Source organism: Bombina bombina, chromosome 4 (assembly GCF_027579735.1).
Source record: "Bombina bombina isolate aBomBom1 chromosome 4, aBomBom1.pri, whole genome shotgun sequence".
Classification (NCBI taxonomy): Eukaryota; Metazoa; Chordata; class Amphibia; order Anura; family Bombinatoridae; genus Bombina; species Bombina bombina.
Window position 1 is genome coordinate 1,175,755,234 of NC_069502.1, and position 16,022 is coordinate 1,175,771,255.

At 39.2% G+C, this 16,022-nt stretch overlaps 1 protein-coding gene across 1 annotated transcript in view; it reads right to left on the reverse strand.

Annotated features, from left to right (window-relative positions):
• The window catches only part of CLIP4 (CAP-Gly domain containing linker protein family member 4), a 340,478-nt gene that overhangs the window by 264,632 nt on the left and 59,824 nt on the right, over nt 1–16,022 (reverse strand). Inside the window, exon 5 of the mRNA XM_053712642.1 lies at nt 4,678–4,839. Within this exon, the coding sequence (XP_053568617.1) occupies nt 4,678–4,839 (162 nt within the window). The remainder of the gene's footprint in view (nt 1–4,677; nt 4,840–16,022) is intronic.

The window sequence follows — 16,022 nt, forward strand, 5'->3', positions numbered from 1 at the left end:
TGTGGATGTAGCCAGGCTTGGTTGCTTCTGACTCTTCATGTAATCCCTGACAGACTTGATGATGTTGAGATCAGGACTCTGTGAGGGTCATACCATCACTTCCAGGACTTCTTGTACTTCTTTACACTGAAGATAGTTCTCAATGACCTTGGCTGAAAGATTGGGGTTGTTATGCTGCAGAATAAATTTGGGGCCAATTAGATGCCTCCCTGATGGTATTGCATAATGGATTAGTATCTGACGGTACTTCTCAGCATTGAGGAGACCATTCATTTTGATTAAATCCGTAACTCCATTTGCAGAAATGCAACCCCAAACTTGCAAAGAACCTGAACCATGCTTTAATGTTGACTGCAGACACTCATTCTTGTACCACTTCCATTTTTCTGCACCCCAGTTCCTATGTTTTTGTGCAAAGCTGAGTCACTTAGTATTGTTTCCATGTCAGTGGTATGGCTTTTTGGCCACTTCTAACCAGATGTCTCCAGACAGTTGATGGGTGAGCCAAAGTCCCACTGGTTGCTGCCAGTTCTGAGCTGATGACACTGAAGACATCTTCTGATTGTTAAGAAAAGTAAGCATGATGTGTTTCCTTGGCCAACCAATGCGTTTACAGTCCTCAACATCGCCTGTTTCTTTCTTCTTCTTCAGAAGAGCTTGGACAACACATCTGGAAACACACGTATGCCTTGAAATTACTTACTACTGTCTTCAGCAACTTAACCTTGTTAGCAGAGTTTGGCTATTCCTCAGACAGTTTTATTCCTCCTACACAGCTGTTTCGGTTTCAGTTAATGGTTAATGATTCTACCTACATATTAAAATTATGCTCGTTAGTACCTGTGTGATATAATTATGTGCACCTGACTATATGCCTAGAAAATCCCTGACTTTGTGCCAGTGTACCTAGAAGAATTGATGCTGTTTTGAAGGCAAAGAGTGGTCACACCAAATATTAATTTGATTTCTTTTTTTCTTCTGTTCACTCACTTTGCATTTTGTATTTGTTATACAGATATTTTGCAATGTAGTGTTTTGCTGCTGATTTTTACTATGTATATGTCAAAATAATGATTAATGTCCTTTTAAAAGGGACATGAAACCCCAAAGTTGTCTTTCATGATTCAGACAGTCCATGCAATTTTAAACAACTTTAAATTTGATTTCTATTATATAATTTACTTCACTCTCATTGTATCCTTTGTTAAAAAATGCATACCTAGGTAGGCTCAGGAGCAGCAATGCAATACTGGGAGCTAGCTTCAAATTGATGGCTGCACATATATGCCTTTTGACATTGGTTTACCCAATGTGTTCAGCTAGCTCCCAGAAGTACATTGAAAGGACACCAAGAGAATAAATTAAATTTGATAATCAAAGTAAATTGGAAATTTGTTTAAAAATTGCATCTCATGTCCCTTTAAGTAAACTTTTTATTAAAATTGTGGTGTATCTTATACCCAGCAGCTGAAACTCTGTATAGTGAAACATCAAGCGAGTGATCATTGGTTAATGCAGCTGCCTACTTTACAGTATTTATAACTATATTCATGTAGAGTGAACGACTGCTGATGCTTGCAGCGTTGTGCTCTCAGTGCTAGTACTCAATTTACTGTATTTTTGTAAAGAACATTCTAACTGAATGACACTCTCTCACTTTCTTTTGTTAGAATTTGTTACAAGATTAACTTGGACATCACTATTACACAAATTTATTATTAGAGAAATGCAGTTCCTAGTATTAAAGATGATATCTGCCCTTTATTCAAATACACAATTTGTATTGTAGTTTTTAAGCACATTTATTTTGAGTTATTGTTTTCTTTTTGTGCTAGATTTGCATGTTTGGTTTACAGTTTTACAGCTACTTCTAAGGCTGAATGGACAACGCATTGCTGCAAATTCACACAAAGGAAAACTTCAAGACACAGCAATCTGCTCAGCTTTGAAAATAATGCAAAATCCAAGGGACGACGACATATACATAGAGTTTTCCTCTGCTTTATATATATATCTTAGATTTCCATAAGAGAGACTGGTCTTGAAAGGTTTGTGTGAACAGGTAAGTTTTCATTCAAAGGGACAAAACTGCAAAAAGAAAATGCTCTAATTATTATAAAAAAATAAAATAAAAAAAAACCTAATCTATAATAAACTACCAAGGGCCCTTAAATGGGCATTTTGTGGGCCCTTAAAAGGGCCTTTTGTAGGGCATTGCCCTAAAGATAACAGCACTTTTGCTACAAAAGAAAAACAAACACCCCCTAACAGTAAACAAACCCCACCCCCCAAAATAAAAAAATAAAGTAAAACCTAATCTACCCATTGCCCTGAAAAGGGCATTTGTATGGTCATTGCCCTTAAAAGGGCATTTGGCTCTTTGTCCTGCCCTTAAAAGTGCATTCAGCTCTTTTAAGAAATGCCCAACCCCTAATCTAAAAATAAAAACCCACCCCAAAACGAAAAAAAAAATTACACAATATAACAAATTATCCAAAATAATAACAATTATTCATATTTTAATACCCATTTACCCCAAAATAAAAAACTAATCTAGAATAAACTACCAATAGCCCTTAAAAGGGCCTTTTTTATAGGGCATTCCCCTAAGCTAAACAGCTTTCACCTGAAAAAAAATACAAAGACCCACTAACATTACAAACTCCCACCCCCCCAACCCACAAAATAAAAAAAACTATCTAAAAAAACCTAATCTACCCATTGCCCTGAAAAGGGCATTTAGTTCTTTTAAGAAATGCCCAACCACTAATAAAAAAAAAAAAAAACACCTAAAATACCTTAAAAAAAATCTACCACTAACCCCTCTTTAGGTACTTACAGTTCCTGAAGTCCCGCTTGAACAATCTTCATCCCGGCGGCTCCATCTTCATCCATGCAGCATCTTCTATCTTCATCCCGGTGGCGCAGAGCAGGACCATCCTGAAGACATCGGGCGCGGAGCATCCTCTACAGTCGCCTCCGTTTACTGAATCTTCAATGCAAGGGACGCGATTCAAAATGGCGTCCCTTGCACTCCTATTGGCTGATTTGATTTTGAAATAAAAATCAGCCAATAGGATGAGAGATTCTGAAATTCTATTGGGTGTTCTAATCAGCCAATAGAATTTCAGTAGCTCTCATCCTATTGGCTAATTTGAACAGCCAATAGGATTTCAGTAGTTCTCATCCTATTGGTTGATTTGAATTTCCAATAGGAATGCAAGGGACACAATTTTGAATTGCGTCCCTTGCATTGAAGATTCAGTATACGGCGGTGACCGTATGAAGAGGATGCTCCGTGCCGGATGTCTTCAGGATGGACCTGCTCCACGCCGCCGGGATGAAGATCCTTCAAGCGGGAATTCAGCAACTATAAGTACCTAAAGAGGTGTTAGTGTTAGGTTTTTTTTAAGGTTTTTTTTGGGTGTTTTTTTTTTTTAGATTAGGGGTTGGGCATTTCTTAAAAGAGCTAAATGTCCTTTTCAGGACAATGCAAAAGAGCTAAATGCCCTTTTAAGGGTAATGCTCATACAAATGCCCTTTTCAGGGCAATGGGTAGATTAGGTTTTGTTAGAGTTTTTTTTTTTTTTAGAGGGTTTGACTGTTAAGGGTCTTTGTATTTTATTTTACAGGTAAAAGAGCTGTTTAACTTAGGGCAATGCCCTACAAAAGGCCCTTTTAAGGGCTTATGGTAGTTTATTCTAGGCTAGGGGTTTTTTTTAATTTTGGGGGGCTTTTTTATTTTTATAGGGCTATTAGATTAGGTGTAATTCTTTTTTATTTTTGATAATTTCGTTTGTTATTTTTTGTAATTTAGTCTTTTTTATTTTTTCTAATTAGATACTTTGTAATTTTTATAGTGTTAGCATTTTTTAATGTATAATATAGTTTATTTAATTGGTAGTTAATTTCATTTTAGTTTAATAGTTATATTAGTTTGTTAGTTTAGTTAGGTAAGTTTTAATTTAATTTAAGATAGGGAAATTGAAATTTTAATATAAAGTTAGGGGGGCGTTAGGTTTAGGGGTTACTAGTTTAAAATTGTTTATTGAGATGTGGGGGCTTTCGGTTTAGGGGTTAAAGTTTAATTTAGTATATTTCCTTGTGGGGGGCTTGCGGTTTAGGGGTTAATAGGTTTTATTATAGTGGCAGCGGTGTCGGGAGCGGTGGAATAGGGGTTAATAACTTTAGTATAGTGGAAGCGATGTGGGCGGACGGCAGATTAGGGGTTAATATTTAAAAGTGTTTGCGATGAGTGAGGGTGGCAGTTTAGGAGTTAATAACGATGTTGGGGAGCGATGGAATAAGGGTTAATACATTTTATTAGTGGCGGTGATGTCGGTAGCGGCAGATTAGGGGTTAGTAAGTTTAATTTAGTGTTTGCAATGCGGGAGGGCCTCAGTTTAGGGGTTAATAGGTAGTTTATGTGTGTTTAGTGTACTTTGCAACAGTTTAGTTATGAAGTCCCATGAAAAAAACGTAATTTTTACGTGTGCAGTACTGACGCTGCGTTACAGGCTAAAAGGCTTGTAGTACAGCTATACCGACAAGACTTGTAATGGCTGCGGTGCTGTTTTAACGCTGAAATTACAATTTTTTCAGCGTTAAAACCCGAACACAAAACTTGCAATCTAGGTGAATGTAAGTTAACTTTAATAAATACATTCGTCCTCATACCTTTTGGCTTTGATGCTTTAAGAATAACCTGTATAAGCTCAGAAACATCAAAGTAAGCTGCGTAATGTAAGGCATTCATATTGGTCCATCGACTGCGCAAACTGACGTCCGCCCCAATGTCAATGAGATGGGCAGCAAACTTGGCGGCAATTTCTGCATCCCCTGGGGGCAAAAAATGCTAAACATAAGCTTGGGTGATAAAACACAAAAATAAAAGGTCAATACAAATATTAATATAAGAATATAATTCTATATAATATAGAATAAACCACTGTGAGGAATTGAGTTACCATACCTTTATAACTAGAAAGTATCTAGAGAGAATTAACATGCTATGCACAACTTTCTAACTGCAATGATAAAGGAGGGACAACACCATTGAATTAATTTGATACATTTGTGACATAATTCCTATCCTGGGTCAGTCAATCAAACTCTACCGCGTTGAATTTTTTTATTTTTTTTTAACGTGTAATTAAAGGGACATAGTGTAAAAATACAATTTTTTCATAGTGAATTCTATTTTAAAAACAAATATGTTTAACCCCTACAAAGTTGTTAAAGATGAGCACCCAGGCACAATACATTGTTGCTCCTGGAAAGAACACACTGTATGAGCCAATAAGAATCGGTTACATTTGCATATATACAGGGGTCAAGTCCAGCGGAAACGCATGGGAACTGAGTTCATGCACTATTTTTGCAGGAGGAACCAAGTTCCCACTGGACAGAGAACAGAAACACTTCAATAAACACTGCTGCTACTGCTGGTGAGAGGAGCTAGAGGAAAGTCTGGTTAGAGGGATAGTGAGATCCTCTAGTAATGGGCCGTAACACTTCCTATAATACACTAATGCTCCCCTCAGAAGAAATAGGACTATTGTGCCTTAAAGGGACAGTACACTGTAAAATTGTTTTTATATTAATGTATTTTCATTGACTTGTTAAACCAGCTGCAGAGTATAAAATGAATGATAAATTGCAATTTCAGGTTTGTATATATGAAATTGCTGGTTTTGTGCTTTTAAACCACAGCCTATTGCAGTGGGTTGCGTTTTAGGTAATATCTCATTATGTTATCACTTTGTGTACACACACACACTTGCTTCCTTATCTTATATCTGTATGGAAAACCAAAGCTCAATACTTTGAGAGAACAATAAAAAATTAACATTTTATTGCCTAACTATCCTAAACCACACTGGGAGTGTAAGTTCTTTTGTGTGTTTGCATAGGCTATTCAATAGCTTAGACTCCAGTATACAAACTTTTACTATAGGTGGGGATACCACAGGCTAAATCAGCTATTTCTAATGCCAAAATAAGGGTTTAGGAGCTACTTGTAAACAATTTAATACACTCCAGCAAGTAAAATGGATAATTGGGAACAATTTAAAGGGGAGAACATTTTTGGGTGAACTGTCCCTTTAAGTGGGTGAGACCATGTGACAGAGGATTCCAGACCCAAAGGCAACAATTCAACCTTTAATTTGATTTACTTTCAATAACCAGTGTATAGATTATATACATATAAACACAATCGCCAAGATTTAGAGTTCTGCGTTAGCCGTCAAAACCAGCGTTAGGGGGTCCTACCGCTGGTTTTGGTCTACCGCTGGTATTTAGAGTCTTGTAGGTAAGGGTCTAACGCTCACTTTCCAGCCGCGACTTTTCCATACCGCAGATCCCCCTACACCAATTGCGTATCCTATCTTTTCAATGGGATCTTTCTAACGCCGGTATTTAGAGTCTTGGCTAAAGTGAGCGTTAGAAATCTAACGAAAAGACTCCAGCCGCAGAGAAAAGCCAGGAGTTAAGAGCTTTCTGGGCTAACGCCGGTTCATAAATCTCTTAACTACTGTGCTCTAAAGTACACTAACACCCATAAACTACCTATGTACCCCTAAACCGAGGCCCCCCCACATCGCCGCCACTCTATTAAAAAAAATTTAATCCCTAATCTGCCGAACGCACACTGCCGCCACCTACATTATCCCTATGTACCCCTAATCTGCTGCCCCTAACACCGCCGACACCTACATAATATTTATTAACCCCTAATCTGCCCCCCCAACGTCGCTGCTACCTACCTACAATTATTAACCCCTAATCTGCCGACCGGACCTCACCGCTACTCTAATAAATGTATTAACCCCTAAAGCTAAGTCTAACCCTAACACTAACACCCCCCTAAGTTAAATATAATTTTTATCTAACGAAATAAAATAATTCTTATTAAATAAATTATTCCTATTTAAAGCTAAATACTTACCTGTAAAATAAACCCTAATATAGCTACAATATAAATAATAATTATATTGTAGCTATTTTAGGATTTATATTTATTTTACAGGCAACTTTGTATTTATTTTAACAAGAATTTTAAACTAATTACACCTACTCTAAGCCCCCTAAAAAAATAAAGCCCCCCAAAATAAAAAAATGCCCTACCCTATTCTAAAATAAATATTTTACAGCTCTTTTACCTTACCAGCCCTTAAAAGGGCCTTTTGCGAGGCATGCCCCAAAGAATTCTGCTCTTTTGCCTGTAAAAAAAACATACAATACCCCCCCAACATTACAACCCACCACCCACATACCCCTAATCTAACCCCAATCCCCCTTAAATAAACCTAACCCTAAGGTCCTGAAGATCTCCCTACCTTGTCTTCACCACGCCGGGTATCACCGATCCGTCCAGAAGAGGGTCCGAAGTCTTCATCCAATCTGGGCGATGTCTTCATCCAAGCAGGGGCTGAAGAGGTCCATCATCCGGCTAAAGTCTTCTATCAAGCGGCATCTTCAATCTTCTTTCTTCCGGATCCATCTTCATCCTGCCGACGCGGAACATCCTTCTTCCCCGACGGACTAACGACGAATGAAGGTTCCTTTAAGGGACGTCATCCAAGATGGCGTCCCTTCAATTACGATTGGCTGATAGGATTCTATCAGCCAATCGGAATTAAAGGTAGGAAAAATCTGATTGGCTGATGGAATCAGCCAATCAGATTGAAGTTCAATCCGATTGGCTGATCCAATCAGCCAATCAGATTGAGCTTGCATTCTATTGGCTGATCGGAATAGAATCCTATCAGCCAATCGGAATTGAAGGGACGCCATCTTGGATGACGTCCCTTAAAGGAACCTTCATTCGTCGTTCGTCCGTCGGGGAAGAAGGATGTTCCACGTCGACGGGATGAAGATGGATCCGGAAGAAAGAAGATTGAAGATGACGCTTGATAGAAGACTTCAGCCGGATGATGGACCTCTTCAGCCCCCGCTTGGATGAAGACTTCAGCCGGATGATGGACCTCTTCAGCCTCCGCTTGGATGAAAACATCGCCCGGATTGGATGAAGACTTCGGACCCTCTTCTGGACGGATCGGTGATACCCGGCGTGGTGAAGACAAGGTATTGAGATCTTCAGGGGCTTAGTGTTAGGTTTATTTAAGGGGGGTTTGGGTTAGATTAGGGGTATGTTGGTGGTGGGTTGTAATGTTCAGGGGGTATTGTATGGTTTTTTTTTACAGGCAAAAGAGCAGAATTCTTTGGGGCATGCCCCGCAAAAGGCCCTTTTAAGGGCTGGTAAGGAAAAAGAGCTTTTCAATATTTATTTTAGAATAGGGTATGGCATTTTTTTATTTTGGGGGGCTTTGTTATTTTATTAGGGCGCTTAGAGTAGGTGTAATTAGCTTAAAATAGTTGTAATATTTTTATAATGTTTGTAAATTATTTTTTTATAACTTAGTTCTTTTTTTATTTTTTGTAACTTAGTTCTTTTTTTATTTTTTTGTACTTTAGTTAGTGTATTTATTTGTATTTATTTGTAGGTATTTGTATTTAATTTATTTATTGATAGTGTAGTGTTAGGTTTAATTGTAACTTAGGTTAGGATTTATTTTACAGGTACTTTTGTAATTATTTTAACTAGGTAGCTATTAAATAGTTATTAACTATTTAATAGCTATTGTACCTGGTTAAAATAAATACAAAGTTGCCTGTAAAATAAATATTAATCCTAAAATAGCTACAATATAATTATAATTTATATTGTAGCTATATTAGGGTTTATTTTACAGGTAAGTATTTAGCTTTAAATAGGAATAATTTATTTAATAAGATTTATTTTATTTCGTTAGATAAAAATTATATTTAACTTAGGGGGGTGTTAGGGTTAGACTTAGCTTTAGGGGTTAATACATTTATTAGAGTAGCAGTGGGGTCCGGTCGGCAGATTAGGGGTTAATAATTGTAGGTAGGTAGGTAGCGGCGACGTTGGGGGGAGGCAGATTAGGGGGTAATAAATATAATATAGGGGTCGGCGGGGGTTAGGGGCAGCAGATTAGGGGTTCATAGGGATAACGTAGGTTGCGGCGGTGTACGGAGCGGCAGATTAGGGGTTAATAATAATATGCAGGGGTCAGCGATAGCGGGGGCGGCAAATTAGGGGTTAATAAGTGTAAGGTTAGGGGTGTTTAGACTCGGGGTACATGTTAGGGTGTTAGGTGCAGACTTAGGAAGTGTTTCCCCATAGGAAACAATGGGGCTGCGTTAGGAGCTGAACGCTGCTTTTTTGCAGGTGTTAGGTTTTTTTTCAGCTCAAACGGCCCCATTGTTTCCTATGGGGGAATCGTGCACAAGCACGTTTTTGAAGCTGGTCGCGTCCGTGAGCACCGCTGGTATTGAGAGTTGCAGTGGCGGTAAATTATGCTCTACGCTCCCTTTTTGGAGCCTAACGCAGCCATTCTGTGAATTCTAAATACCAGCGGTATTTAAAAGGTGCGGGGGAAAAAAAGCACGCATAGCTAACGCACCCCTTTGGCCGCAGAACTCTAAATCTAGCCGAATGTGCGCATGTAGTTTTTTTTTGTACTATATATATAATATATATAAACAATATTAATTGTGAGGGGGGTCTTAGTGAGTTCCCACACTTTTTTTTGTAGGACTTGACCCCTGCACAGGAGAGAAACACATAAGCGATTAACTATGTCTGAAAAGAATAAAGAGGTTTGGTGGTGATATAGTTAAAATATAAATGGAAATAGGTTAGAAACATAAATCAATCAAGCAAACATGGTTCAGGAAATATGGTCCTAATTGGTTTTGTAGGGGTTATACATATAATAGAAAAAGGTTAGAATGCTCTAAAGAAAAAAGTTTTTTTACAAGTATATGCCTTTTTTATTTTCTGTGTCCCAAAATATATATATATATATATATATATATATATATATATATATATATATATATATATATATATATATATATATATATATATATATATATATATATATATATATATATATATATATATATATATATATGGGACACTAAAGTCAAAATATATTTTTTTGATACTGAAAAAAAAACCTTTCAAATTTAGTTCCAACATCAAACTTCGCACATTATTTTTATATGCATACTTTCTGAGGCACAAGTTCACATATACGAGTCTGCAATTGGCTTACAGCTGTCATGTGACACGAGTGGAAGGGAAATGGATGGACATTTAGAAATTTGTCAGAAAAAAAACAAAATTCATGCTTACCGGATACATTTCTTCTGAGGTTTAGTCAAAAATAACAGTCTTAAATTCAGGGTGGGGTTGTGGACTTTCCATATCCGGAAATAATTTTTTTTATCAGGTAATCATAAATTTTGTTTTCTTTCCTAAGATATGGAGAGTCCACAACGTCATCACCTACTAGTGGGAACCAATACCCAAGCTAGAGGACACGGAATGACTAGGGAGGAAAAACAAGAAGGCATAACCGCTTGAAGAACCCTTCTCCCAAAAGAAGCCTCAGCCGAGGCAAAAGCATCAAAAAGTATGCAAAGAGGACCAAGTTACAGCCTTGCAAATCTGCTCCACAGAAACTTCATTTTTGAAAACCCAAGAAGAGGAGACAGCCCTCATGGAATTCTCTCAGGAGGCTGCTGACCAGCAGTCTAATAAGCAAAAAGAATAATACTTCTCAACCAGAGAGAGAAGTAGCAGTAGCTTTCTGACCCTTACGCTTTCCTGAGAAACAAACAAACAGGGCAGAAGACTGGCGAACATCCTTAGTCGCCTGAATGTAGAATTTTAGATCACGCACAACATCCAAGTTGTGCAACAGACAATATTTATGAGAAGAAGAATTGGGACAGAGAGAAGGAGCAACAATTTCCTGATTATTATTTCTGTCCGAAACCACTGTAGGGAGAAATCCCAACTTGGTACGCAGAACCGCCTTATCCGCATAAAGGATAAGGCAAGGTGAATCACACTGCAAAACCGAGAGTTCTGAAACACGAGCAGAAGCAATAAGAAACAAAACCTTCCAAGATAACTTAATATCTATGGGATGCATTGACTCAAACGGAGCCCGCTGCAAAATATAAGAACAAGGATTAAACACAGGTCTAATTCTGACTAGGGCCTGACAAAAAGACAACATCTGGCACATCCGCCAGACACTTGTGCAACAAAATAGATAATGCAGAAATCTGACTTTTCAGAGAACTGACTGACAAACCTTCCCCCTGGAAAAAAGACAACATTTTAGAAATCCTGACCCTACTCCAAGGAGTAGCCCTTTTATTCACACCAATAAAGGTATTTACGTCATACCTTATGGGAAATACTTCGAGTAACAGGCTTGAGAGCCTGGATCATGGTCACAATGACCGACACAGAAAATCCACGCTTAGCCAGAACTAAGCGTTCAATCTCCGAGCAGTTAGCTTCAGAGAAACAAGATTTGGATAAAGGAATGGACCCCGAGTTAGAAGGTCCTTCCTCAGAGGCAACCTCCAAGGTGAAAGAAATTACAACTTCACTAGGTCTGCATACCAGATACTGCGAGGCCATGCAGAAGCTATGAGAATTACCGACGCTCTCTCCTGATTGATACAAACAATGACTCAGAGGAGGAGAGCAAACAGAGGAAACAGGTATGCTAGACTGAAGTCCCAAGGAACTGTCAGAGGGTCTATCAAGGCGGGCTGCGGATCTATTGACCTAGAACCATACCTTGGAAGCTTGGCGTTCTGCCGGGACGCCATCAGATCCAACTCCAGCACCCCCCATTTGAGAGTTACCTTGGAAAACACCTCCGGATGGAGAGCCCACTCCCCGGGATGAAAAGACTGTCTGTTTAGAAAATCCGCTTACGAGTTGTCCACTCCTGGATTGTGGATGGCAGATAGACAACAATAGTGACCTTGTCCGACTGGAACATGATAAATCCAGGCTAAGGACAATTGAGGCCAAGCCATCAGAGCATTGTAAATTGCTCTCAACTCCTATATGTTTATGGGGAGAGCAAACTCTTGCCGAGTCCAAAATTCCTGCGCCTGTAACAAGTCCCAGACTGCTACCCAGCCTAGCAGGCCAGCATCCATGGGGAAGGTCTACGGAAGAATGTCCCCTGAGACAGATTTTCCTGAAAAAAACACCACGGAAGAGAGTCCCTTGTCAACTGATCCAGATCCATCCTCTAAAACAGACCTGCATGGTCTCTGTTCCATTGTCTGAGCATGCATAATTGCAGAGCTCTCAAAATGAAATCAAACAAAGGGAATGATGTTCATGGAAGCGCCATCAGACCCATTACCTCCATACATTGAGCCACTGATGCTGAACAGTAGATTGCAGAGAGAGGCAAGGAGGGAATTTTGGATTTTATAACCTTTCAACAGAAAAATGTTCATTGATATGGAATCTATTAAGGTCCCTAAGAAAACCAACCTTGTAGCTGAAGCAAGGGAACTCTTTTCCAGATTTACTTTCCATCTGTGGGAACGTAGAAAAGACAACAAGATCTCTGTAGAAGAGTTAGCTTGTTGAAAAGATGGCTCCAGAACCAAATGTCGTCCCAGTAAGGCACCACTGCAATTCCCTGAGATGTGACAACTGCCAAGAGAGTCTCCAGAACCTTTGAGAAAATTCTGGAAGCTGTGGCAAGGCCAAACGGAAGAGCAACAAACTGAAAGTGCTTGTCTAGAAAAGCGAATCTCAGGAACTGGTGATGATCCCTGAATATGGGAACATGAATATACGCGTCCTTCAGGTCTATGGTCATCATGAACTGACCCTCTTGGACCAAAGGAAGAATGGAACGGATGGATTCCATCTTGAAGGACGGTACCCTGAAAAACTTGCTGAGACACTTTAGGTCTAAAATGGGTAGAAAAGTTCCCTCTTTTTTGGGAACCACAAACAGATTTAATTAAAATCCTAGACCATGTTCCTTTACCGGAACAGGAACGATTACACCCAGGGAGGAAGGATCCGAACGCAGTTCAGGAATACCTCTCTTATTACCTGATGTGCAGATAATCTTGAGAGGTGAAATCTGCCCTTGGGAGGAAGAGATTTGAATTCTATTTTGCAACCCTAAGACACTATGTCCACAGCCCATGGATCTGGACATCTTGTATCCATGCTTGATAAAACAGGGAAAGTCTGCCCCCTACTTGATCCACTCCCGGACCAGGGGCAGACCCTTCATGCTGACTTAGACTAAGCTGCACGTGTCATTGATTGCTTCCCCTTGCTCCAAGACTGAATGGGTTTCCAAGAAGACTTGGGCTGTTCCTGCTTGGAAGAGGAAGATTTTTGTTTGAAGTTACAAAAGGAATGAAAATTACTTTGACGCCCTTTCGGTCTGTTCTACTTGTTTTGTGGTAGAAAAGGCCATTTTCAAACCATAACATCAGAAATTATTTCTGCCAGACCAGGTCCAAACAAGGTATTACCCTTGTAAGGAAACGCCAGAAGCTTGGACTTAGAGGAAACATCAGCTGACCAAGATTTTATCCACAAACCCCTACAGGCTAGGACAATGAAGCCAGATATCTTGGCTCCCAGTCTAATAATTTGAATGTTAGCATCAGAAATAAAGGAATTGGCGATTTTGAGAGTCTTAATCATATCTTGGATCTCCTCCAAGGGAGTCTCAAGATAAAATTAATTCAGACAAGGCATCGCAAAAATTAGATGCAGCCTTGCTACAGTGGCAATACAATGCCATAAAAGATCAAATAAGCCTCCAGCTTCTGTCCATGGGATCCTTAAAGGAGCAGCTATCCTCTATAGGGATCATAGTTTTCTTAGCCAGAGTAGAAAAAAAAAACCTACTTTAGGCACCGTGCACCCTGAAACTTTAATGGAGTCAGCAACAGGAAACATATTTTTAAAGACAGGAGACAGGGGGAAAGGTATCCCTGGCTCCTCCCATTCCTGTAAAACAATCTCCATCACACGGTCTGAAACAGGAGAAAGCTCCACAGAGAAAGGAACATCATAGTATTTATTAAGTTTACTAGATTCCTTAGGGTTGACAACAACAGAAGTATCAAAGTCGTCCAGAGCCAATACCTCCTTTAACAGTACACAAAGGTGTTCAAGCTTAAATCTGAAGTTTACTTCTTCAGTCTCAGATAAAGGAATTATATTTTCCAAATCTAAGATTTTACCCTCAGAAGCTACCGACATATCCTCCTCATCAGACTTATGAGAGAGGGCAATCTGTGTAGCAGTAGGAAGAAGAGAAACCTTACTATCTGAATCTCTAATTTTTTCCCTTAGCATAAAAGCAGATAATGCTGCAGATACCGCAGAAGATACCTAAACAGCAATTCCTGCAGGCAAATAAACTCCTCCAAGAGTCTAAGAGGAACATTTGGCTCAAAAACAAAAAATGTTTATCTTTACATTTTAAAGACATATCTAGACATGAAGTACAAATTTGCATAGGCAATACAGTTTGGTTCTTTAAACACAGCAGAGATTTGTCCATAGGAACAAACTCCTGTTCCATGACAAATTCATTTTTGGCAAAAGGGATAAGAAAAAATAAATATTATTTATATTGACCCTGGCACTGTCACTTTAAAAATTAACACAGAGCGGTATTGTCTGTTGACTAATTAGTCTTTCCGCGCCATTACTGCTAGAATCAGGACTTAGATTCCAAGAGCTACTGGCATAAAAGCTATCAGAGTAAAAAGCGCGCTTCAAGCCGGCAGAAACTGACACTTCAATTAAAGAGAGCCATTCCTCTAACGAATAATTTTTAAACCAATGCCCAAAAACTTTAACTTTCTTAGCCAGAAGTTCACAGCTAATAAATAAAAAAATAACACCTGAGCCACCAATAAAGAGTTCCTTCCCATAAAGGAGATCAACCCCTAAGTCTCTAACCCACATACCTAAAATATGCCTGCTCACTGCCTGAAAATAATCCTCTAATAAGAATTCTAGTCCCAAATATAAAATGCCGAGAGTTTTTTCTTAGTTTAACCCCTTCAGTGCAAGTTTCCCATACCCAGAAGACAAAAGCACTTATCTGCAGTTTAGCTGTCCGACAGGAAGACAGCTCACAAGTCGTGAAAGGACACATACTCCTTACAGAGACCTGTAGAAAAAGAAAGAACAGAGTAATCAACTCTGGCTTTCTATACCATGGGCAGCAAACATGTTAGAAAACCAAGTAAGGAATGCTTCCTATCTTTCTAACTGCTTTAAAGCCACCACTACCCTACTGAAGGGATTGACGTGGACTATGGCTAGACCCAAAAACTTGCTTGTAGCGAAATTAAATTTTTCTTCAGACACCAAACTTCACCTCCTCCATTGACAGAGGCAAAGAGAATGACGGGATTATGGGTAGGGGAGTGACACTTAACAGCTTTGCTGTGGTGCTCTTTGCCTCCTCCTGCTGGCCAGGAGTGATATTCCGACTAGTAATTGATGATGTTGGGGACTCTCCATATCTTAGGAAAGAAAACATCTTTTACTCATTTAAAATTCAGAGTAAGTGCTATTGCAATGCCTTTTAATTATGCATTTGTTGGTTATGCAATTCTACTGTTTTAATGTAAATGAGAACACATCCAGAAAGGAAAAAAATCAAAACCACCCAGAGGCCCTGCTCTTATGAGAGTATCTAGGAAGTCTTGTCAGTACTGCAGGGTCACTCAAAGAATTTTAGAAAACAGAATTTATGCTTACCTGATAAATTACTTTCTCCAACGGTGTGTCCGGTCCACAGCGTCATCCTTACTTGTGGGAATATCTCTTCCCCAACAGGAAATGGCAAAGAGTCCCAGCAAAGCTGGCCATATAGTCCCTCCTAGGCTCCGCCCACCCCCGTCATTCGACCGACGGACAGGAGGAAAAATATAGGAGAAACCATATGGTACCGTGGTGACTGTAGTTAGAGAAAATAATTAATCAGACCTGATTAAAAAACCAGGGCGGGCCGTGGACCGGACACACCGTTGGAGAAAGTAATTTATCAGGTAAGCATAAATTCTGTTTTCTCCAACATTGGTGTGTCCGGTCCACGGCATCA